General features: G+C 37.6%; 2 protein-coding genes across 9 annotated transcripts in view; both read left to right on the top strand.

Moving 5' to 3' along the window:
• The first annotated feature begins 28 nt into the window (after positions 1-28).
• LOC136687223 (NLR family CARD domain-containing protein 3-like) lies at positions 29-17,907 on the top strand. Of its 7 annotated transcripts, none has more exons than XM_066661542.1 (14): positions 29-209; positions 4,180-4,276; positions 5,894-5,988; positions 6,910-7,026; positions 8,412-8,510; positions 9,424-9,522; positions 9,955-10,044; positions 10,419-12,215; positions 12,725-12,898; positions 13,069-13,242; positions 13,323-13,493; positions 13,991-14,164; positions 14,503-14,676; positions 15,325-17,907. In XM_066661542.1, the coding sequence occupies exons 3-14, from the start codon at positions 5,924-5,926 to the stop codon at positions 15,329-15,331; spliced, it is 3,141 nt and encodes a 1,046-aa protein (XP_066517639.1). In that variant the 5' UTR covers positions 29-209; positions 4,180-4,276; positions 5,894-5,923; the 3' UTR covers positions 15,332-17,907. The 7 variants fall into 7 exon arrangements, with proteins under 7 accessions (XP_066517639.1, XP_066517672.1, XP_066517656.1 ...); XM_066661559.1 differs by lacking the exon at positions 29-209 and adding an exon at positions 2,975-3,050; XM_066661568.1 differs by lacking the exons at positions 29-209; positions 4,180-4,276 and adding exons at positions 3,082-3,127; positions 3,288-3,315.
• A 3,782-nt stretch (positions 17,908-21,689) lies between these two features.
• Positions 21,690-23,921, top strand: part of epha4l (eph receptor A4, like) — a 39,898-nt gene continuing 37,666 nt past the window's right edge. For both annotated transcript variants that reach the window (XM_066661520.1, XM_066661528.1), the window contains exon 1: positions 21,690-21,975. In XM_066661520.1, the coding sequence (XP_066517617.1) occupies positions 21,879-21,975 (97 nt within the window). In that variant the 5' untranslated portion in view covers positions 21,690-21,878. The remainder of the gene's footprint in view (positions 21,976-23,921) is intronic.

Below are 23,921 nucleotides of genomic sequence, written 5' to 3'. Positions count from 1 at the left end.
GGTGTATGGTGACGTGATTCGAGTATTTGTTATTTTTCATTGTTTAAAGAATTAGTATGAGTTTGAGAAAGTCAAGAATTTAAGAAAAACAGTGAACGTAACATATTAAAGCCATATTAAATTCACATTTTTTCTGTTCTACCTTAAATGGCGCTGCGATCCATTCTGTAACTGGTTTCAGAGCTCAGTGATAATATGGATTATTTAAGGTAAAGTTGTAAATTGAACGTAATTGTCAAAAGCTCCTGTCTTTGATTAGTCTGTTCCACCTTAAATGGCGCGTTTACCTTATATGACCTCTTTCTGCTGTTTGTTCAGCGCACAGGGCCATTTAAGGTGGAACTAAAAGTTGAACGACGAGCTAACTACCTTCTTAAGCGTACGAAATCTGTTACTTTCGCTTAATATTGGAAAGTTTAAAATGTTGGTGTATGGGTGTGTTCATAATATTACGAAATGTTAGATAACGGTTTCTGAAATTTTATTTGTTATATTTATGCTTTATTGAGTCACCATTTTAAGGTCAACTAGCTATCCTAGCTAACTAACTTAGCAGCAGGAGCAAACAAGAAAGATTTTATCTGCAGCATTTTAAATCTGGTATTTCACTCTGATGTGTGTTATTCCTCATCCCTGGTTTATTTACCTAATTAAAAATATTTTTTTCAATATCCATACAAACAAAAACAGTGAGCATATATCAGTCCACTGTCATAAAAAGGCTGTCACACCACTGACTGTAGACCACTGCTTGTCCACCATCATTATAAACAGATTAATTTATATAATTGAGCATCGTGATAATAGGATAATTTATACGAAGCTTTCTATTCATATTCCCCATACATTGATTTTCCACAAGGGGGCACTATTGTCAATGTGTGGTAAACAGTTGTCACATTATTGAGAATCTGGAAGTTTAAATTAATCTACAAAAATAACATTAGCAACAGACCAAATGCCGCTCTCCACAGGTGGGCGCTATTAGCCACATTAGAAATTCAGTTCCATAGACTGACACTAAGACTGTCTGAAACTGTGCCCTATTCACTATTAAAATTGTACTGTTTTGTGTCTAAAATTATTCACTACTGACCTGAATTCAGCTGCCTAAAATAGTGCCCTATATAGTCAGCATTGTAGGGAGTAGTGAGTAGGGGGCGTTTCAGTCAGAGAATTATTAATATCATAACAGTTTAACAGCTTTGGAGTTTATTTGTGGCACTACCATCATATGGGATAATAATAGGCCTAATGATCATTAAAATAATAATAATAATAATAATAATGAGCGGGTCCTTCACTGAACAATATTAAAATGTTATTATTTTAGTGAAGAACATGCGTTTGTGTTCGTTATTAAAACATCTCCACAGCGGAGAGGACCTCCTGCTTACCCTTCTCTCAGTGTCACGGATCCGCTATGGTCCAGTTCGACGGAGCTGTGAATTTGAAATGAGAACCTCCCTCAACTCGCACCTAGGCCGAATGAGGCAGGTCAGAAAAACCCGCGCTATTATTGCATCACAGACGGCCCGTTACCGTGGAAACCGGTGTATGGTGACGTGATTCGAGTATTTGTTATTTTTCATTGTTTAAAGAATTAGTATGAGTTTGAGAAAGTCAAGAATTTAAGAAAAACAGTGAACGTAACATATTAAAGCCATATTAAATTCACATTTTTTTCTGTTCTACCTTAAATGGCGCTGCGATCCATTCTGTAACTGGTTTCAGTGCTCAGTGATAATATGGATTATTTAAGGTAAAGTTGTAAATTGAACGTAATTGTCAAAAGCTCCTGTCTTTGATTAGTCTGTTCCACCTTAAATGGCGCGTTTACCTTATATGACCTCTTTCTGCTGTTTGTTCAGCGCACAGGGCCATTTAAGGTGGAACTAAAAGTTGAACGACGAGCTAACTACCTTCTTAAGCGTACGAAATCTGTTACTTTCGCTTAATATTGGAAAGTTTAAAATGTTGGTGTATGGGTGTGTTCATAATATTACGAAATGTTAGATAACGGTTTCTGAAATTTTATTTGTTATATTTATGCTTTATTGAGTCACCATTTTAAGGTCAACTAGCTATCCTAGCTAACTAACTTAGCAGCAGGAGCAAACAAGAAAGATTTTATCTGCAGCATTTTAAATCTGGTATTTCACTCTGATGTGTGTTATTCCTCATCCCTGGTTTATTTACCTAATTAAAAATATTTTTTTCAATATCCATACAAACAAAAACAGTGAGCATATATCAGTCCACTGTCATAAAAAGGCTGTCACACCACTGACTGTAGACCACTGCTTGTCCACCATCATTATAAACAGATTAATTTATATAATTGAGCATCGTGATAATAGGATAATTTATACGAAGCTTTCTATTCATATTCCCCATACATTGATTTTCCACAAGGGGGCACTATTGTCAATGTGTGGTAAACAGTTGTCACATTATTGAGAATCTGGAAGTTTAAATTAATCTACAAAAATAACATTAGCAACAGACCAAATGCCGCTCTCCACAGGTGGGCGCTATTAGCCACATTAGAAATTCAGTTCCATAGACTGACACTAAGACTGTCTGAAACTGTGCCCTATTCACTATTAAAATTGTACTGTTTTGTGTCTAAAATCATTCACTACTGACCTGAATTCAGCTGCCTAAAATAGTGCCCTATATAGTCAGCATTGTAGGGAGTAGTGAGTAGGGGGCGTTTCAGTCAGAGAATTATTAATATCATAACAGTTTAACAGCTTTGGAGTTTATTTGTGGCACTACCATCATATGGGATAATAATAGGCCTAATGATCATTAAAATAATAATAATAATAATAATAATGAGCGGGTCCTTCACTGAACAATATTAAAATGTTATTATTTTAGTGAAGAACATGCGTTTGTGTTCGTTATTAAAACATCTCCACAGCGGAGAGGACCTCCTGCTTACCCTTCTCTCAGTGTCACGGATCCGCTATGGTCCAGTTCGACGGAGCTGTGAATTTGAAATGAGAACCTCCCTCAACTCGCACCTAGGCCGAATGAGGCAGGTCAGAAAAACCCGCGCTATTATTGCATCACAGACGGCCCGTTACCGTGGAAACCGGTGTATGGTGACGTGATTCGAGTATTTGTTATTTTTCATTGTTTAAAGAATTAGTATGAGTTTGAGAAAGTCAAGAATTTAAGAAAAACAGTGAACGTAACATATTAAAGCCATATTAAATTCACATTTTTTTCTGTTCTACCTTAAATGGCGCTGCGATCCATTCTGTAACTGGTTTCAGTGCTCAGTGATAATATGGATTATTTAAGGTAAAGTTGTAAATTGAACGTAATTGTCAAAAGCTCCTGTCTTTGATTAGTCTGTTCCACCTTAAATGGCGCGTTTACCTTATATGACCTCTTTCTGCTGTTTGTTCAGCGCACAGGGCCATTTAAGGTGGAACTAAAAGTTGAACGACGAGCTAACTACCTTCTTAAGCGTACGAAATCTGTTACTTTCGCTTAATATTGGAAAGTTTAAAATGTTGGTGTATGGGTGTGTTCATAATATTACGAAATGTTAGATAACGGTTTCTGAAATTTTATTTGTTATATTTATGCTTTATTGAGTCACCATTTTAAGGTCAACTAGCTATCCTAGCTAACTAACTTAGCAGCAGGAGCAAACAAGAAAGATTTTATCTGCAGCATTTTAACTCTGGTATTTCACTCTGATGTGTGTTATTCCTCATCCCTGGTTTATTTACCTAATTAAAAATATTTTTTTCAATATCCATACAAACAAAAACAGTGAGCATATAACAGTCCACTGTCATAAAAAGGCTGTCACACCACTGACTGTAGACCACTGCTTGTCCACCATCGGACCACTCAGATTACTGTCCTGTACAGGATGTAATCATTTATAACCTCCTCAAACAGATTTTACATTCACAGAGACTTTTATTCCGGAAAACAAACGAATACAAATATTACCAACAACTATGAGAGATATAATAATGAGTATAAGCCTTTAGCATAAAATGATTATGCTAAAACGTTGACACTGTGCCTATTTAAAATTATTTACTAATCTTATTTATAAAGAAGAACAAAAGAAAAAATGTAAATTGGACTGTGAATGGAAAAGTGCAAAAATGTGGAATTTTGTCTAAAATTCTGTTTAATCAACAGTGGTCTGCTCAGAAAACACCAGTGGACCTCCAACTTTGCCCTCAGTGGGCCAACAGTGGTCCGCCATGTCCTTGCTCTCAGGGTGAATATATCACAAGTAGGTGTAAGACCGGGTTGCCAAATCATAGCTGCTCTGTGGTGGTCCTGACCACCTGAACAGTGAGTGTAGAAACAAGGCATGTGTATTCTATAAAGAAGGATTTCTCAGTTTAGCCGGTTAGCTTAGGCCCAAAGTCAAGCCTGTCCAACAGTGACAGGGCTGGGGGAGATTCCTATTGGATAGTCCTTAGCTTTGGGCTTAAGTCATTTGCTGAGTCCCATATTCTCTGCATCTGTGTGTCTTTTTAATAGTGTTTTGAACATCAGTATTTGGAAACTCCAGTTATCATTTTATTACACTTCCTTAAACAAGTGCAAGATTCTTATCTTCTAAGAAACATTGAATGAAAAGTAATCACTTCTTGTGTTCACACTGGAGTCAAACCTGCCTCCACTTGCAAAAGCTTGGTCAATAATTGTTCTGAATATGCAGTTCTACCAAAACAATGAGGAGGCTAGAATGACCAAGCCTTTCCAAGTGGGGGCTGGCTTAACCACAGTCATTTCTGGGAGTGCTGGTTAGATCACTCTGAGCAGAGAGAGATCATAGCATGCGTGGGAGGAGCCTCAGAGAAAATGAAACTGGTCTTTAACTTTAGTCTGACAGCAATGTAGCCAGCAGCTTTAACAAAATCCTGGAACTATGCCTTGACCAAAGCAACCCGCTCTCTGTCCGACTAAAAGTGAGTGATGTTGTTGATCTCTAAAGCTAAAGATGTGTGGGATGAATGCATTTCTGCCCAGTCATGCTGGACTTTGCTCTTTACTGCTGCTTGCAGGACCTTAGCTCTTGTTTTTTTCTCATAATTTCTATAAATTGTAATAGAATTATAAATTCTCTAAATTATGCCAAACACACGATGACCTGATGATGTGGTATACCTTCCTGGCTTTTTATTTTTAACCTGTAGGATCTGTAGTAATCTGCAGCATCTGAAGTTGTTAATGCATTTCCTTATTTATTTTTCACCCTTGAAACTGTCTGTAGTTTTCAGATGCGCCTTTCCACATTAAATGGTGCAGCAGCAGAGTCACTTTATTTCTATGTTTGCTTGTGTCTGAGTGTTATTCAGTTCAGCTTGTGTAATCTTGCATCCACTCATATGGTGAAAACAAAGCTGGTACTATTACGTGTGTGTGTGTGTTAGGCATCTATTTAATAAAATAATCTCTGTTCTCAGAAAGCCTGGTCCTTGTATAAAATTATATATTATTTAACAGCTCAACAGCACTGAGATATTTATTAACATCTAATCGGATGATAACCTCATATAACACAATTCACACACAGAATAACACTACTTACTGTAATAATGTTATTTGGTTATATTCTAATATTAGAGTTTTTTTCTCAGGTGCCTAAAATATTTTGCGTAACACTCTAGGTCAAACCTCTCCTCGGGAAAGCCACAGAGAACTGAATCAATTATGTCTCTGACTCCAGTGATGTCAGAGCTGACTTTTAATAAACACAAAACTGCTCCTGAGTCACAAGAGTGAGGCTCAGACCTCTGTCGTACTCTAAGTGTGTTCTGCATTTGGTTCAAATGCATGTGCTTTAACTCTTTATCATCAGTGTCCAGCTGAATGAATGTACCAACACTGTTTATTGAAGGGAATATGAGCCGAAAGGTCAGCAGAGGTGATGGACGAGATTAAGATGGACGACCAGTACAACCTTCAACCTAAAGACATGTCCACAACACAGAGGTAATTTAAAGTGTACAGTATTAACTCACGCTGGACTGATGGCATAGGTTTTATTACAGACAAAAAAAAAGTTTATTTCTCAAACCCAATCCCACTGATAACCTAATTATTGGTCAACTCCAATTCCTCTCACCAGTGAATCTCCCCTGATGACAGGGTCACCAAACAGCTTAATGCCACCGTGGAGAAAGCAATTGCCTCAAATTTTCCACATCAGCTACCAGAGAGATGAGGAAATAAACAGCCATCCTATCCACCCAGAACTGTAAAAATCACATGAGGATTCAATCTATTCTAGTAGTCTGATTAAATATCTAGGTGCAGACAGGAGGGTTTGTTTTAATGCTGAGTTGCAGTACCAGGAGTATGGGGTCTTTCACATCTGTAAATATTAGGAAGGTACTGGGATATAGTTTTTAATGTATCCAGCCCAGACCTATTATTTTACAGTAGCTTTAATATTTTTATATTAATCTTTTTCACAGTGTAGAATCAGAGATTCTGTGTGTCGATGAAAAGTGACTCTTCACAGAAACGTCGCATTTTGTTTAAGCTAGTACTTAAATATGCAGCCTGTAATCAGTATTATACTCTAACACTGTTCTTTAAAGGGGGCATGTTATGGATAATCACTTTTTCAGTTCATGGAGCCCACAAAAACACACTGTGAAACAAGACCACCCTGTCAGTTTTTCTGACTTATCTGCATAAGTCTGAATACATGGGATAAAATGAGATGTTACATTTTGTTCTGTTTTTTTTTTTTGGTGTGTGTGTGTATGTGTGCAGCATGCAGACACTTTGGAATTGTCTTTGTTGCCTGTTCATCTGAGTCTCTCTAATCATAGCCCTGGGTGCTGTGATTAATTTAATGTGGGTCCCTGGGTCATTAGAGTTGTGTTATTCTTTTGGTTCCTTCAGTCGGGTCCAGCTGGACAAATCCAACCCATCCGTTACAAGCTGCATGTCCCTGAAGAGTGACCGCTCTATGGATCCTCCCATCTCCATGCAAGATAAAGCCCTACTCTCTGGACATGAGTAAGAGTTCTGAGCTCTCATACAATTATCCTAACATTTATTAAGTCAATGTAAACCTGTGGTAGAATTCAGAGCTGTATGCTGTTTGTAACTGAGTGATAATGTTCTTGATAGTAGAGCTGGTAGTAGAGCTTTTAAAATTTTTATCCAAATATTTAATTCGCAATATCACTAAGAGGGAATGCTTTGATACTAAATATCAGCACGGCTGTGATTAGGTCATAGTGCATAAAATAATACCAGCTGTGCTGATATTCAATCACAGCTCCATGTGGACTGTGATACAGCTTTTATACATCAGTGTTAACAGTGCCATTTAATAATTAATAGTAATAACCCACAATAGATTAGGAGTATAGTTGGTTTAATAATTTACTTGGCTTCACCCAATCAAATAGTTCCACAACTGGACTAGGTCTGTGTAGGTATATGTTAGCAGAGTGGGCTGCAATGTATCACATATATTTAACTGTATAAGAATTAAAAGCAACATAAAGCCTTATGTCGCTGTTATAGTGTGGATCTCATCTTTAAAATTCCGTCTTGTGTGATATAGCTAACATCTAAAGGAACAGCCGTAAATTAGGGTGATACATATACAATAATTGAAAGTCTCAGTGCCTTTATACTCTTGGCCTGTGTCTGAACCAGAAGGTTGTAAACTTGATGCCTTGCTGCCCGTGTTCTTTCAGGAGAAAGGTGTTTCATGAGTTAGGTGTGTTCACCCTGTGTCCGCATGGGTTTCCTCCAGGTGCTCCAGTTTCCTCCCCCATTCCAAAAACACACGTTGGTAGGTGGATTGGCAATTCAAAAAATGTCCCTAGTTGTGAGTGAAAGTGTGAGTGTGTCGCCCTGTGAAGGCTTGGTGTCCTCTCCAGGGTGTGTTTCTGCCTTGCGCCCAGTGATTCCGGATAAGTGGTTACAGACAATGAATGAATGTATGAATGAATGAATAAATGAGCCTTTAGGAGTTTGAGACACTACAAATGCAGCAAAATATCAAGATGTAGCCGAATACTGCTATGCTAGCTTTCACTAGCTAGACTAATCACAAAGTTTAGAGATAAAATACAGTGATAATATGCAAAGACTTTTCTGCTCTATATTTTGAGAAATACATCTTTGTTGCCTCAGCAGTGTTTCATACAATCATTCAAATCTGTGCCTTCCTACCTCAGAATACAGCCTCTGTAGGACCAGGCACAGTGTATACCAGAACATATAGAATTCTTTAAAATACTTTTATGATCTTTATAATTTTAGGATCTGTGTTGATGGAGTCTTTACTGCATTGTTGTCAATAATGTGAAGCATGAATATGAAACATTGTTATGTTCAATAGTATCATTGAATATTTTGCTTTTGTCCATGTTCATCCATGACAGATACATTCCAGAAGGTCCAAGCTGTGCGTCCCTCAGAAGTGACTTCTCTATGGATCCTCCAATCACCATGAAAGATAAAAATCTCCCTTCAGGACATGAGTAAGAGTTTTGAGCGCTCTACATACTGTCTGAAAAAAGAAAAAAAAAATCCTCGTATCTCAATTCGGGAAATTTACAATAGAGTTAACAGAGTTATTCTGTTGGTCTGTTCATCATGAAACTTTAACACAATGTAAAGATGAACTGCATGTTTCAAATCATGCATAAAGAGTAAGAAAATACACCCCCATCCCCAATGTATAGAGTTAAATACCTTGAATTATGATATCTATACGTGTTTCTGGTTTTCTGCACATTTCTGTGCTCTACCAACTATAAAAACTGAACTGAAATATAGCCTACTGATGCCTTTTGCAGTTTAATGAAAAGCTATACTACTTTTCTAGGCTACATTAACCATGTAGTAACCATGCAAGGCCCGTTCTTTACAAAGATGGAAAATGGCTCAGCAATTGTTTAACCCTGAGTTAGGGACCATGTCTAAAATCTCATTTGCATAACTCATCACGCTACAACAACTGTAATCAATCAATCTAGCTAATTTACATTTGTACAGAACCCTAGCTAGGTTCACCACATAGCTGCAACTTCTACCATTTATTGCTGATGAGTGCTATTGACCGTGCTGACAATGGAATATGGGAAATCTAAGGCAGCAAAGATACCTATATGCTGCCTTTAAAAATTGCTCCAAAAGAGAGTGGTTCAGCTGTGTTTCATACAATCATTCAATCCAGACCCAAATCTGTGCCTTCCTATCTCAGAATACTGCCTCAGTAGGATCTTTCAGACAAATTTTTAAAATACTTTTATGATCTTTATATTTTTAGGATCTCTGTTGATGGGGTATGTAATGCATTGTGGGTAATAATGTGTAGCATGAAAATTAAACATTGTTATATTCAGTAGTGTCATTGCATATTTTGGTTTTGTCCATGTTTAAACATGACAGATACACCCCACAAGCCCCAAGCTGTGTGTCCCTCAGAAGTGATTTCTCTATGGATCCTCCTATCACCATGAAAGACAAAACCCCACCTTCAGGACACGAGTAAGAGCTTTGAGCCCTCTACATACTGCCTGAAAAAAGGCCCATTTTGTATGAAGGTGTAAAATGGCTCAGCAGTTGTTTAACGCCTTATGTTCAGTGATTCTGGTAGGCTCCTGACCCACAGCAACCCTGAGTTAAGGACTATCCCTATACATATAATTTGCCCTACACCCATTGTAATCAATCAAGACATTTTATTGTATGACATTTGCTCTAATATTTTATACCGAGGCTTATGTATGTAACTATAATGGAAGCTTACACTATGAAAGTCCATTCTGACCGTTTGTAATACTCGAGAATCTGTAAAATTGTTAATGTTGTCAGTCATGTATTGAAATGCTTAGTAACTTGCTCTATGAAGTTGACATGTTGTTCCAGGCAGTAAAGTCTTTATGTTTCTATGATTTGATACGTGTTCGTTTGTGATAGATCCATCCCATTAGCACTCAGCTCTGTGTCCTTCAAGAGTGACTACCCTCTGGAGCCTCAAAAAGATAATGTCCCACCCTCTGGACATGAGTAAGTGTTCTGATTTGTCTGACATTTAAACTCTACATACACTGATCAGCCACAAGTTTAAAACCACAGAGAGGTTGTGTGAATAACACTGATTAATTTGTTATCATAGCTACCATAGCATAGGTTAGATATTAATTAGCAAATGGAATGGCATTTCTTGAAGTTGATGATGGGAGCAGGGAAATTGGGTGAGTATAAGGGTTCAAGAAAGTGTTTAGTTCAAGAAAAGTTACCCTATCTGGTCCAATCTTACAGAAGAGCTGCTTTAACATGAATGACTAAGGTAATGTTAAAGTTAATGTTGATGCTCACAGAATGTTGTAATATTTTAATATTTACATTTCTTACTGTTAAGTAGTGTAATGATTTTTTAGGTCATCATTAACGGAGGATGAATCTTACAAGAAATTTAAATCTAAACTGAAGAATCGGTTTCAATGTTTGTCTGATGAACTACAACATCACGGACATTCAACCCTCCTCAATGACATCTACACAGAGCTCTATATCACTGAGGGTGGAAGAGGAGAAGTCAACAATGAACATGAAGTTCGACAGATTGAGATGGCAGCCAGGACACATTCATCAGCAGAAGACATACCAATAAAATGCAATGACATCTTTAAACCCTTACCCGGACAAGAAAAACAGATAAGAACCGTGTTGACTAAGGGAGTAGCTGGTATTGGTAAAACTGTCTCAGTGCAGAAGTTCATCGTGGACTGGGCTGAAGGTGAAGCCAATCAGGATGTCCACTTCATATTTCCACTTCCATTCAGGGAACTGAATCTTATGAGTAGCCTGTCCTTCAGTCTGGAGGGTCTTGTTCATCACTTCTTTCCAGAGCTCAGAGAAGTGAAGATTGCCCATGTTGCTTTTCACAATATTGTATTTATCTTTGATGGTTTGGATGAACATCGTTCATCTCAAGCTTTCCACAAGACTGAGATTATAAGTGATATAACTAAGATGGCCACAGTGAATACACTATTGATAAATCTCATCAAGGGGAATCTTCTTCCTTTAGCTAAAATCTGGATAACCTCTCGGCCAGCGGCTGCTGATCAGATTCCTATTGACTGTGTTAGTCAAGTCACAGAGATCCGGGGGTTCAATGACCCTCAGAAAGAAGAATATTTCAAGAAAAGAATCAGTGACCTAAGCCTGGCCAACAGAACCATTGCACACTTGAAATCTTCAAGGAGCCTCTACATCATGTGCCACATACCAGTCTTCTGTTGGATTTCTGCCACTGTACTTGAGAAGATGTTGGGTGATGCAGAAGGTGCAAAGATCCCCAAGACTTTGACCCAAATGTACACACACTTTCTTATCATCCAAGCATGCAACAGAAAAGAGAAGTATGCAGAGTCTGAACAAATTGACAAAGAGATGATTCTCAAGCTTGGCCGGCTTGCTTTCAAACAGTTGATAAAAGGAAACCTGATCTTTTACGAGGAGGACTTGACAGAGTGTGAAATCGATGTTAAGGATGCAGTACTATACTCTGGTGTATGTACGCAAATTTTTCGTGAGGAGTCTAAACTGTTTGAAGGGAAAGGGAAGGTGTTTTGCTTCATTCACCTGAGCATTCAGGAACACCTTGCGGCTTTGTACGTCTACATATCCTTTAGTGAAGGTAAAAGAATGGTGCTCAGCCAATGGAATCCAGTACACATTGCTGCTACATTTCCATGTTCATCTATGTCTGACCTTCACCAGAGTGCAGTGGACAAGGCTTTGAGAAGCACGAATGGTCAATTCGACCTGTTCCTCCGCTTTTTTCTTGGCCTTTCCCAAGAAAACAACCAATCCCTCTTACAAATGCTTCTGCCTCAGATCTCATATGATTCCCACAATGTTGAGAAAACCATTGATTACATCAAGATCCGCCTCAGGATGAACCTCTCTCCAGAGAAGTACATCAACCTCTTTCACTGCCTGAATGAGCTCAATGACTCTTCTCTGCAGGATGAGATACTAACTCTTCTGAGTTCTGGGCGCCTCTCCAAGACTAAACTCTCCCCTGCACAGTGGTCAGCTCTAGTCTTTGTGTTGCTGACTTCAGAGAGGGAAGTGGATGTCTTCGACATGAGGAAATACAGCCTAAGCAATGCAGATGAATGCCTTTACAGAATGCTGCCTGTTGTGAAGGCTGCAAGAACAGCCGAGTAAGTTTCTGCTAGCACTTTTCAATTGGCATGGTGCCAAAATATCAAATGGTCAAAGGTTTTTTTTTGAAAGGTTTCTGCCAAAAAATTAGTGCCATTTTGGCCTCACATTTTTTTTTTTGCCTGGAACCAACAACTCATGTCTCAGGTGGCCAGGGCGTTATCATTACCATGTAAAGATAATTACCTTCCCAGAGGAAAGCCAAGGTTTTCAGATGAGGGAATGTCTGCATTCAGATTTGTAATTTTTTGGCTGTCAAACCAGTGGAAAGGTGGTTCAAAAAGTTCAAAGGAACCAGACCAGCTCTGGCACAAGCACTAGTGCTTTGTTGATAGAAAACTCTTATGAATGTGTTTAACTTTGTATAAAATTTTAACAAATCATCACAGCCCAAAGAAATACAGCCAAAATGGTAGATTTACAAGAGAAAGCAAAAACATTCTTAATATGTAATCTTAATAAGTGATTTTGTGATGTAATTATTTTTTTAATATAATTTACCTTTCAGGGTTAGGCACTGTAATATATCAGATAAAGGTTTTCAAGCTCTGACCTCAGCTCTCAACTCAAAATCTTCAACTCTAAGAGAACTGAAACTCAGTGGCAATGCAATGCATGGTACTGGCATGCAGATTCTTTCTCAAGGGTTCAAGAGTCAGCACTGCAAACTGGAAACACTGGAGTAAGTTCATTTCATTTTTGGACAAAATCCAATCACTTCGATTACTGAAGTTTTCACAGATTTGACCAGTTTTTACTGTCCTTATGAATAACAACAGGATTCATGTATAACATATGGCATCCCAAACAGAACAACTTGACCTTGCTTTATCTGCTTGACCTTTGTCACAGCCTGTCAGAATGTGAAATCAGAGCAAAAGACTGTGGTTTTCTGGCCTCAGCTCTAAACTCCAACCCTCTGCACCTTAGAGAACTCGACTTGAGCTTTAATCTATTTGGTGACTATGGAATGAAGATGTTCTCTGATGTTCTGCGGAATCGGATGTGTAGGCTGGAGAAATTAAAGTTAGTTCTGGACCTTCTTTTTTTCATGTCACTTACCTGAAAACAAATTGCATATATGGTGACACAATTTTTATCACCAGGCTGTGCAACTGTGAACTAACATCCAAGGGCTGCATGTCTCTGTCTGAAGCTCTGAAGAGCAATACCAGTTTGACTGAGTTAGATTTGAGTAAAAATAGTCTTCAGGACTCTGGAGTGAAGATGCTATCTGCTGTGCTGAAAAATCCTCAGTTTAAACTCAGGAGTCTAAGGTAGGCTCTGGCCTTAATCTCATTCATCATTCACATGAAAATCCAGTAAATGTACATTCAACAGTGTAAAATCATTTAGGCAGATTTTTCGTATTTTTATACATTTAGAATATAGATCTGTTGTGATTTATAGATCTTTAAAATAAAGAAAACCATTCAGGGTAGATTGCCCTCAAGGGTTTGCTAATGCATATAGACATTTGTTTCTAGTGGAGATGTTTTTGTTGAATTGTTGTGTCTAAAATACTGTCTGGAACACCACACAAAAACTGTACTGTAACTGCTCACTGCTAACTCAGTGGAGTCCTCCTTGTCTGTACAAGTGGTTCTTGACCGTGTAAATCTACATTTCAATCCTAATCAATCATTCCTGCTTTACCGAATTTTTCACCAAAGTTTGGTTATCACTGTCGTACACAGTTATGGAATATTTTTGATGATAATTGTCACTAATTCATTTGTGGTCCAAAATTTCTCTCTCTCTCTCCTTCCTTTAGTCTGGCAGACTGTGGTCTCACAGAGAGCAGCTGTGTTTCTCTGTCTGTGGCTCTGAAGTCAAATTCCTCTCACTTTAGTGACCTGTGTCTGAACTTCAACACACTCAGAGACTCTGGAGTAAAGACAATCGCTGAATTTCTGAAATGGCCACAGTGCAGCATGGAAAAACTCAGGTGAATATTGACCTGTTTAACCAAAACCAATATTAAATATAACCTAAACTAACCAGATTTCATATACATGTTTTCTGCGTTTGAACTCTCTGTGATAAAATTTTATATATTTTTTTAATCAAGAATATATATCATGTCTACTTTGATAATATTAATTCATCTATTTATGATTTATTCATTTATTGTCTGTAACCGCTTATCCTGTTCAGGGTCGCAGTGGGTCTGGACCCTCCCTGGAATAGTCTATTTATTATTATGAACTAAATTATACAGTATATTATACTTATTGGCAGTGTGTGCTAGTTTGCTCAAATCTAACTGAAACCATGCTCCTGCAGTCTTTCACACTGTAATATCACAGAAGAAGGCTGTTTTTATCTGACCTCTGCTCTCGAATCAAACCCTTCACACCTGAGAGTGCTGGAACTTACAGGGAACAAACCAGGAAAATCAGGGAGGGACCAGCTCAAAGCACTTCAAGAACACAAAGATTTCAGACTGGAAAAATTAAAGTGAGTCAGCTGTTTTCTGATGTTCCAATATTTCAGTTTTATTTCCTGAGCCATTTCAACAGTAAAATCATTCACAGTAATTGCAGAAGAATTCCCAAACAAATATAAACATTACAAAAAAAAAGCATTTGTTTTTGCATTTTTTAAAATAAACACACTCATTTAGAAAGAGATCCCACTGCCCCCAGTTCTCCAGCCTGTTGTGGGGATCAGATCAGTGACCTTCCCAAACCACTTTTCTAACCATTAGGCCACAGCTGCCCCTTTGGGTTAGTTATTAATCAAGTATAATATTTGTATACTGTAGTGTGGCATGGACTCATATTCTCTGCTGTGAAATGCAATGTTGACATAATGCCTGTATGTAATTAACTCATATGTATGATTATATATTAACCTTAAGCTGACATTGCAGTGTATAGAAGGCACCCTTTCTTTCAGCCATGATGTTTTCCACATGGTTTTCTTGCACTTGACCTTTTCTCGTGCAGAAAAATGAACATCACTTCTTGTTTAATTATTTTTATGTTATTCTACATAGTTCTGTGTCACTGTAAAACCACGAAGAATATTACTTATTACACCTATAAGTCATAGTTACATTACCTATAATTATGAGCTCATGGCTGTTCTCTTGGTTTTCTGTAGACTATAGGAGACGAATGCAGCATCACCTGTGCTGGATAAATGTAAAGGTCTTCTGCTGTGGCCAGTGGGGAGACATCAGTGCAACTGTATGTATTAGAAGAGGAATGTTCCATGTGGCCTTAGTTCTGCCTCCACAAACTGTATCTACAGCAAGCTGTAATTGAGAAATTTTTCAGATTACACTTTCTAAAAGTGGTGGGGACGAGTTCAGTCATGACAGAAAGTCCTAGGCCATTAATTTTAAGTTTACACAAGGATTATTTTTAGAGGCAGTAATTATTTCTGTTGTTAAAGCACACTGATATACTGATGAACAAATTCTACAACTGTTTACTCCTACATACAGTTATACTATGGAGACATTTACATTTACTGCCCGTTTTCATTTCAGCAGTGAGCTCAGTGTAGCGAAATTGTACCTTTTATCATACAAAAGCTTTGTTTACTCTGTCCAGTTTTTTTCCTTGCCCCTTGTGAAGCGTGTCACACAAAGAATGGCTGGCTCCCCCTAGGGGAGATGTTTGGTTGATCCAGCAAAGTATTTCTGGCTTCAGTTCTCCTCGATGGATAGTTCAGAAGAACAAACAATGAAAATATGCTCACAGAATTTCAGAAATGTTATTCAGATTTGATCTGGTTAAAGCATCATTATGCTTTAACCCTGACACTCTTCAAGGAAATACATTCCTTTTTTGTTAGAAGCAAAAAAGCCAGACACCTGACCTTGGTTTAATATTTTTCTGATGGTTAGAGACTAACCAGTTAAGGATGTTTAAGCCTGCCCCCCAATACAGGACATTTTCAAGGCCTTATTTGCCACTACCATCCGTTGCAAAAGGTCTCCCTGTATCAGAAATTAAGTGAAATTGGGTAAATTTAGATTTATGAAATGCATGTTTACTAGTACGGCAGCACGGTGGCGCAGCAGGCGGTGTCGCAGTCACGCAGCTCCAAGGACCTGGAGGTTGTGGCTCCAACTCCCGCTCTGGATGACTGTCTGTGTGTTCTCTCTGTGTCTGCATGGATTTCCTATGGGTGCTTCTGAATGAATGAATGTTTACTAGTCATTTGTGAGTGGATATAATGTGAGAATTGTTTGGGGGTGTTTTTGTTTCTAAAGGCAATCGACAGAATCTGACACAGCTGCTTTGCACACCTTTTTAAATGGGCTTTCCTTGTTGTAGTGATATTGTTTACTGTTTGGTGGAATTATTCAATTCCTGTTATTGTTTAATTGTGATGTTTTTAATAGTATTGAGGTCCCAGTTTAAAGTCTGTTATTAATAACTATGCAGCTTCACTTTAACCAGACCTTCATGAGGCCTAGCCAACCATATCACGACTGATATAACTCACATGATTCATCAGTAAATATATATTCGAAAACTGTCATGTCTTTTAACACTTTAAGATGGAATTGACAGAAGACAGGACTAAAGTCTTGATAGATGCTAATGTACGTTTGTATCAGTGTGTGTGAGAGGCTTATGTAGGTGTTGTGTAGCCTTATGAAAAAAGTACTACTTCTAAAATCTTCTTCTTTTATATTTCCTAAAACTGTTTTAAAAATCATCACTATTTCCCATCACACCCACTTCAGAACCTGTATGACAGCTTACCTAGAAAAGCTGAAGTGTTCTTAAGGTAAAAGCTGACAGCTTTTCATACCAGGTATTGATATTACTGTAAGTGTTTCTGTTATTTTTCTGCTCTTTGTTCGTATACAGGGTTTATGTGTTTTGTATTATATAGAAGGGTTCCTTTGGATCTGTACTTCTTTTTTTAAGGTGCCTACACACTAGAGGTTAATGCAGCATTACAAACACAGTTCCCCAGTATAGTTCAGTTAGGATTCTGTGTTCGATCTATGGGATTCAAAACGTGCCTGTTTTTAGAGAAAATGTGCGGAGCCCCTAAGGTGACATGGTGGGTTTATTTAGCAAGTCCTGGCCACTATATAGTATTTTGAGGCCACGAAATAATATATTGAGACCACGAAATAGTATTTTGAAGCTTGGACCAAGGGACCTGCATTTGCAGCACACACAAATTTAATAGGCATAGCAGTTGAACAACCACACATCTAACCTTTGAGATTAAATCAAACACCAGATTGCAGTTGGTTAACGTTAATACACATTGTCTTAAGGTTGATGGACGACATGGAAATCAATGCGAATTAGAGAACTTTCTCCAGGAGAGATATATGGAGGAGAATCAAATAGCAAAAATGTTAAAACACAATGTAGGTTTGTAAGTTTGTCAGGGTGCACAGTCATTTCATGGCCTCAAAATACTATCTTGTGGCCTCAATATATTATTTTGTGGCCGCAAAATACTATATAGTGGCCACGACTTGCTAAATAAACCCACCATGTCACCTTAGGGGCTCCGTAAAAATGTACATAGATGGATGGGGAATTTTAACTGTAAAAACCCGACCCCTGCTCCAGATGTGTTCATGCTTGTTTTACATATGCATGTGTCTCTGTTCCATCTTTGCCTTGTATAGTTTGTATTAACACTTATTTTTAATATATTTGTCATTTATCCAAATGGTCAAGAAGGGGTGCTGTATGACAAATAAACGTTTTGTAATAAAAATAATGATTATTATTAACACACTTACTCAGGAAGTCTATATTACTGAGCTATTTTCTGAGAACGTGTCAGTGGTGTGTTTTGTCCCGTTCAATCAGAAATAGTGTGAGAGAGAGAGAGGGAGAGAAGGGCCAGAGGAGAGAGTTAAAGTGTTTAAAGGGAAAAGTATGTGAGTGAGTGAGAGAGAGAGCACTGAATGTACTGGATGGATCTCCATCATCCCTGAGAACCCAAATCAAAAGCTTTAGATTAGACCCAAATCAAAAGATCCAAAACAGTCATTCGGACTCATGAATATCCAGTTCTTATAGATACTGGCTTTTTAAAGAAGTTCCTCAGGTAAGTGGGACTGGACCAGGGACTGAAACTGGGACGTCCTGAAAGCCTCCATTGTAAAACAGCTGCGCTCTCTCTGCTGGCTGTCGCTCCACATCCACGCGAGCGGATTCCTTTTAAATTAGCCTGAAGAATTTTAATGGTCTGAGATCAGATCGGTGGACAGGGGTGAGGAACAAAGAGCACGCTCAGTTGGAGATAAGGCTCAGGTTTCACGCACTATAAGAGCTCTTAAGAGTGAGATTAAACCTGTTAGCCCTAATACCTCATTCACAGAGATCAGATCAGATTCTCCTGATTATATTCTCTGTGTGTTAACTCTAAGACAGTTATCACCAGCTAAAGCTTGGTGCAATTTTGCATTAATTACTTCTCAATTCTTATTATAAAGTGTCCCTATCATCAGGAGATGGCCAGTGTTGTGTCCAGTAATGCCAAGGATATCCATAGCCTAGAGTGGATATGAGTCCAAGTGTCTTTTTCTCTTATTTCTCAGGAAAATAATACCTCAGAAGCTATAGTTTTCAGCTACAGCTGAAGTCTCGTTTGTTATTTTATATCTCATCTCAGATTCTTAGTCCAGGAGAACCTAATGATACTGAGCAGGATTTTTTTTTTATCTCTGGGTGTGTAGCACTCAGCATAATGCTGGCCAAGGCGTGCATCTGGATACAACATTTAGTGTTCTCCTGCAAGTGTGATGAGCTCCAGTGGCATTAGAAGTAGATTTGTTGATGTAAAATTGTCTACAGCTGGAAGTGTAAAAAAATGTACTAGCATTTTTCATTATCTGGAAATTTTCTGTTATTTTACATTTATATTTTCATAAAATTATTGATGAACTGCAGGTAAAAAATGGAGCATGTGTTTTCAAGGAAATGTCCGTTATTTCAAAATCAAATCACCACATATTATTTGATGCTTCTTTTCCTCTAAATTAACTGGCAATGTACATTAACCTTGCTTCTCCTGCGAAATAACAAGACAACATGAGATATTTCCTGTTGCTTTAATTATATCTGAAAAGAACACCACTTTCATCAGCAAGTGAGATGAATAAAAATAACAAAAAAAAAGACATAATATGGGGCGGCACGGTGGCACAGCAGGAAGTGTCGCAGTCACACAGCTCCAGGGACTTGAAGGTTGTGGGTTCAGCTCCCGCTCCTGGTGACTGTCTGTGAGGAGTTTGGCGTGTTCTCCCTGTGTCCGCGTGGGTTTCCTCCGGGTGCTCCGGTTTCCTCCCACAGTCCAAAAACACACGTTGGTAGGTGGATTGGCGACTCAAAAGTGTCCGTAGGTGTGAGTGTGTGTCATCCTGTAAAGGACTGGTGCTGCCTCCAGGGTGTGTTCCCACCTTGCGCCCAGTGATTCGGGGTAGGCTCTGGACCCACTGCGACCTTGAATTGGATAAGAGGTTACAGACAATGAATGAAACAATTAATATTTGTTTTAATTATTTATTATTATTATTTTTTTAAATGTATACCCAAACTCATGATGTCCTCCTTTTTATCACCTCTTTATTGAGGATTATTTTTGCCTCTCAGCTCACTGACCATTGCTCCAGGCTGGGCATTAGAGGCCCCCCACTTCCCTCAGCAAAGACCTGAACTCTGCTATAGCTTCAATAGAAATGGGGGGTTGGTGGTGGCATATGATGTCTTATTGACACACGCTGTGGACAGAACCATCTGGATGTATTTGAGTGTCCAGGTGTGAGGAGGAGATCAATAGGAGAAGCATTCCTGCCCTCACAGTGCCAATAACAACACAACTGACCTCTGGAAAGCAACCGTAACTCGTCCTCAGTCTCATTTAAGAGGGATCTGTTCATGTTAATGTGATTAATGAATCCAGCTGTGTTTTATTATTGACCAGACATTCTTCAAAATGGACACAACAACAACAATAAAATAATACTATGTGTATTATAAAATAATCCATTTACATAAGGAAGGCATATGTCAATGACAAAACTCCTTAAACTGGAATTTTAGAGAAAATAATGATCTTAAACCCACCAAACCCTCCTCATCAGATGAACAGCTTATAGCTCATCTCATCACTTTCACTTGCTTCAGATCTGCACACATCCATAGCTGTGTTAGTCCTTAATTCCTGCCACAGTTAGAAGAACAGCCCCATATTGTGGGGCTGAAAGGATGAGGAGCTAGAGACAAGGCTTTAATGAGAAATCGACACAAAAGAAGTGAAATAGACACAAAAAAAGAACATTTGTGAAACCAACATTTAAACATTTAACCAGGGGCACTAACCTTTTCAGATACAATGGAAAACACCTTTTTAGCCACAGTTACATTTACTCATGCTGTTTTGTTTTCCTGGCAAGGTCTTTTGATGTTTATTAAAACCATTATAGTCTCTTCGGCCATAATCAGTGTTTGAGATGGTAACTGTCACTTTCTAACTGTTTGAATTATAGAAGCAGCAACTCACCAACTGAGCACCTGAGACTCAGAGCTGACAAAAAGCTTCTTAATTATTCTCCACACATTTCAGACATTCCTGCCTTCTCAGGATATTGATTTCCTTTATAGACGTTTTGTGTGGAATGCATCAGTTAAAACCACATCAACCCAAAAAAAAAAAAAAAAAAAAGGACACCTAACCTAAACCAAACTGAAACAAACCACAAAAAAAAAAGAATACACACCACACACAACAAAATAAAACACACAAACCAATAAATAAAAATAAAATAATAATAAAAAATACAAAAAACAATTTATTTAACAAATTAAACCAAAATCAGACCAAACCAAACACATACCATACAAATCCAAAACCAAACCCTAAAACTAAACCCAAATTAACTAGAACCAAACAAAACAAAGGAAACAAAGCCCAAACCAGACATACATCAAACAAATATCCTAAATAAATAAATAAATAAATCATGTAAATCATAACTCATGTATTCTCTGGGTATTTCTTTGTACTGGACAATGTACAATGTATGGACAATGAAGGTAGTGAACGCTAGGGGGCGACACCAGGCCATTTTAATACAGACTTTCAGCACTCAGCTCATTAAAGTACCTCAAACTGGACATAAACACATTATGAATAATAAGAATTAAAGTAATACAAATTATAATAATAATAATACTCACTCTGTAATAGGACTTTATTATATATTACTTCAACAAACTATCAGCAAAAGGAGCACACGTGCATAAAAAAACTACTATTTTTTCATATTTTAGTAATAGTGTAGTAGTAGATAAAAGTAGTTCTTTATGACTTCACGCATATATCATTTATGGAAAGACAACATTTACATAACATTACATTTTCATTTGATTGGCAGGTGGTTCACTGTGACGAGGCCACGCCCCCCGCTGAGTGAACGGGTGTTAGTGACAGAGAGAGAGAGAGAGAGAGAGAGTAAAAGAACGGTGGTGAGTTAATGTTAGTAACGGTGTGTGTGTGTGTGAGAGAGAGAGAGACGGTATAACTCTGTGTGTGTGCGTGTGCGTGTGCGTGTGTGTGTGAGTGAGTGTGTGTGTACCAGTGAGAGAGAGAGAGAGAGACGGGTCTGTTTAAAGAGGAGAATACCGGACTAGCACGGCGCTGGAGAGAAGGACGGACGGATGGCGGAGGTTTTCGGGATCGTGTTCTCTCTGACTGCGCTTCTCTCCGCGGCGTCTGCGGGAATCTCCACTCCCCGGAGTTACCCCCCAAACCAAGGTAAAGAATGTGTGTGTGTGTGTGTGTGTGTGTGAGAGAGAGAGAGAGAGAGAGAGAGAGAGAGAGAGAGAGAGAGAGATGTTGTTGATGAGTTCTGAGTGTGATGCTATAGAAGTGATCAGCTCTGCATCCTTTTTACTTTTTAAATGTAAAGTCTATTACGTGTATCTGAACCCTGATATTAAGACTTCGGATTAATCCTCAGGTCCTGGACGCAACCCTCACCCCCCACCTCCCCCAGACACACACACACACACACACACACACACACACAAACACACACACCACCGTAATTGAATAATAGACATTTTGGTGATAATGATATATTAATACGAGACAGTGCAGCCTTGTACTCATTATGCAATGCTAGGTCATTATCCAGAGATGGTAAGTCATAGTATGTTACAGTAATTCATAATTAGATGATGTTATGTCATAACTATGAGATGCAGATTCATAACAACCCTTGCTTTGAGTCCTCTCAAAGTATAAATGTCTATAAAGGAGTAATAAATAAACTATACTTTTGTGTAGCTAAGGAAAATAATATCTCGTTGTGTTCAGTGGCTAAACTGTGCAATGTGTCTTATTATTATTATTATTATTATTATTTTAATTATCACTAGATGTGTTTTTATTTTTTGGTTAAAGTGCTTTGTTTGGCCTGATGTAGTCTCATACGCTCAAGTTTGTATGAAAGCAGTTTTATTAAAAGTTTTATTATTAGAAACATAATTATCCAACATTTCCTCAGACTCTAAGGGACACTCACACTTTTTTTTAATTTCTATAAATATTATCAGACGAGATAAGATAAAAATAATTTTACTGACACCAAAAATGGGGGCAAGGGGGGGATCTATGGGGCATAATATTATTTTATTATTTTACACACTTGATACACCTTATAAGTTTTGAAGACCCCCTGGATAGTGTTCCTCTACAGAGAATCAAAATAAATATGACATTTAAGGGTGGGCGATATGGCCCTATAACAATATCACAATATTTCAGGGTGTTTTGGCGATAACGATATTTTTGGTGATAAAAACACTGAAACACTGAAAAATACTTTTTTTAATTTCAAGAACACACTAATGCAATAGCAACAAAATAAATGATATATTAATATTATATAATATAAATATATTTAATATATATTAACAGCATTAAAATGTTTTATTTATTAAAAGATTTATTTTGCTGCAAATGTAACCGTTTCAAATATTCAAATATAAAGAATTGACAAAAGAAATTTGTAAATATTTGCTTATTTTGTAAACCTCAGAAATTTACCAAGATTCTGATTTAGTATGAAATAATGTAGCATACAAATCTACCATACAACCAAAGTGCAGAAAATGTAGTGTGTGTATAAACAGCAAAAGGAAACAATACAAAAAGATACCTTAAAGCTTCCCAGTAAATAATGAAACAAACACAAAGTAGTTGCTGTGCTGAGTTATTATGTAATTAAGTCTGAATGTCACGATTATCATGATACTGATTTTTTTTTATTGTGTAAAAAAAATATCACGATACGATATGGAACAACCCTAATGACATTATCAAACACTGGTGCATGATTTTTGTTTATTTACTGAACTTAATATTTGGGGAGAATAAAGCGTATATTTTGGTCATCTGATTTTCCTTATGTTTTGAAATCAAAAATAGAAAATAAGGAGAAATATAAAGTGTTACAAAAATGGATTTTAGAGTTTTGCTAGTTTTAATTTACAAAGCATGCACTAAGAAATATTTCAGTGTAGTATCATATAGTAAAATAAAATACAATACATTATAGTGAGTGTAGCGCAGCATAATGGAGTGTTTTGTAATTAATCTGGACTTGGGCAGAGTGACGGTTCCACTCCGTGATCAATTTATTCATTATTAATTTGTAGATTAATAGAATAGTAATTAGAATAAATAATAAGGTTCTT

This window comes from Hoplias malabaricus, chromosome 1, assembly GCF_029633855.1.
Source record: "Hoplias malabaricus isolate fHopMal1 chromosome 1, fHopMal1.hap1, whole genome shotgun sequence".
NCBI lineage: Eukaryota > Metazoa > Chordata > Actinopteri > Characiformes > Erythrinidae > Hoplias > Hoplias malabaricus.
The sequence above is the reverse complement of the archived record's forward strand: the minus strand, read 5'-3'. Positions and strand labels throughout refer to the sequence as shown.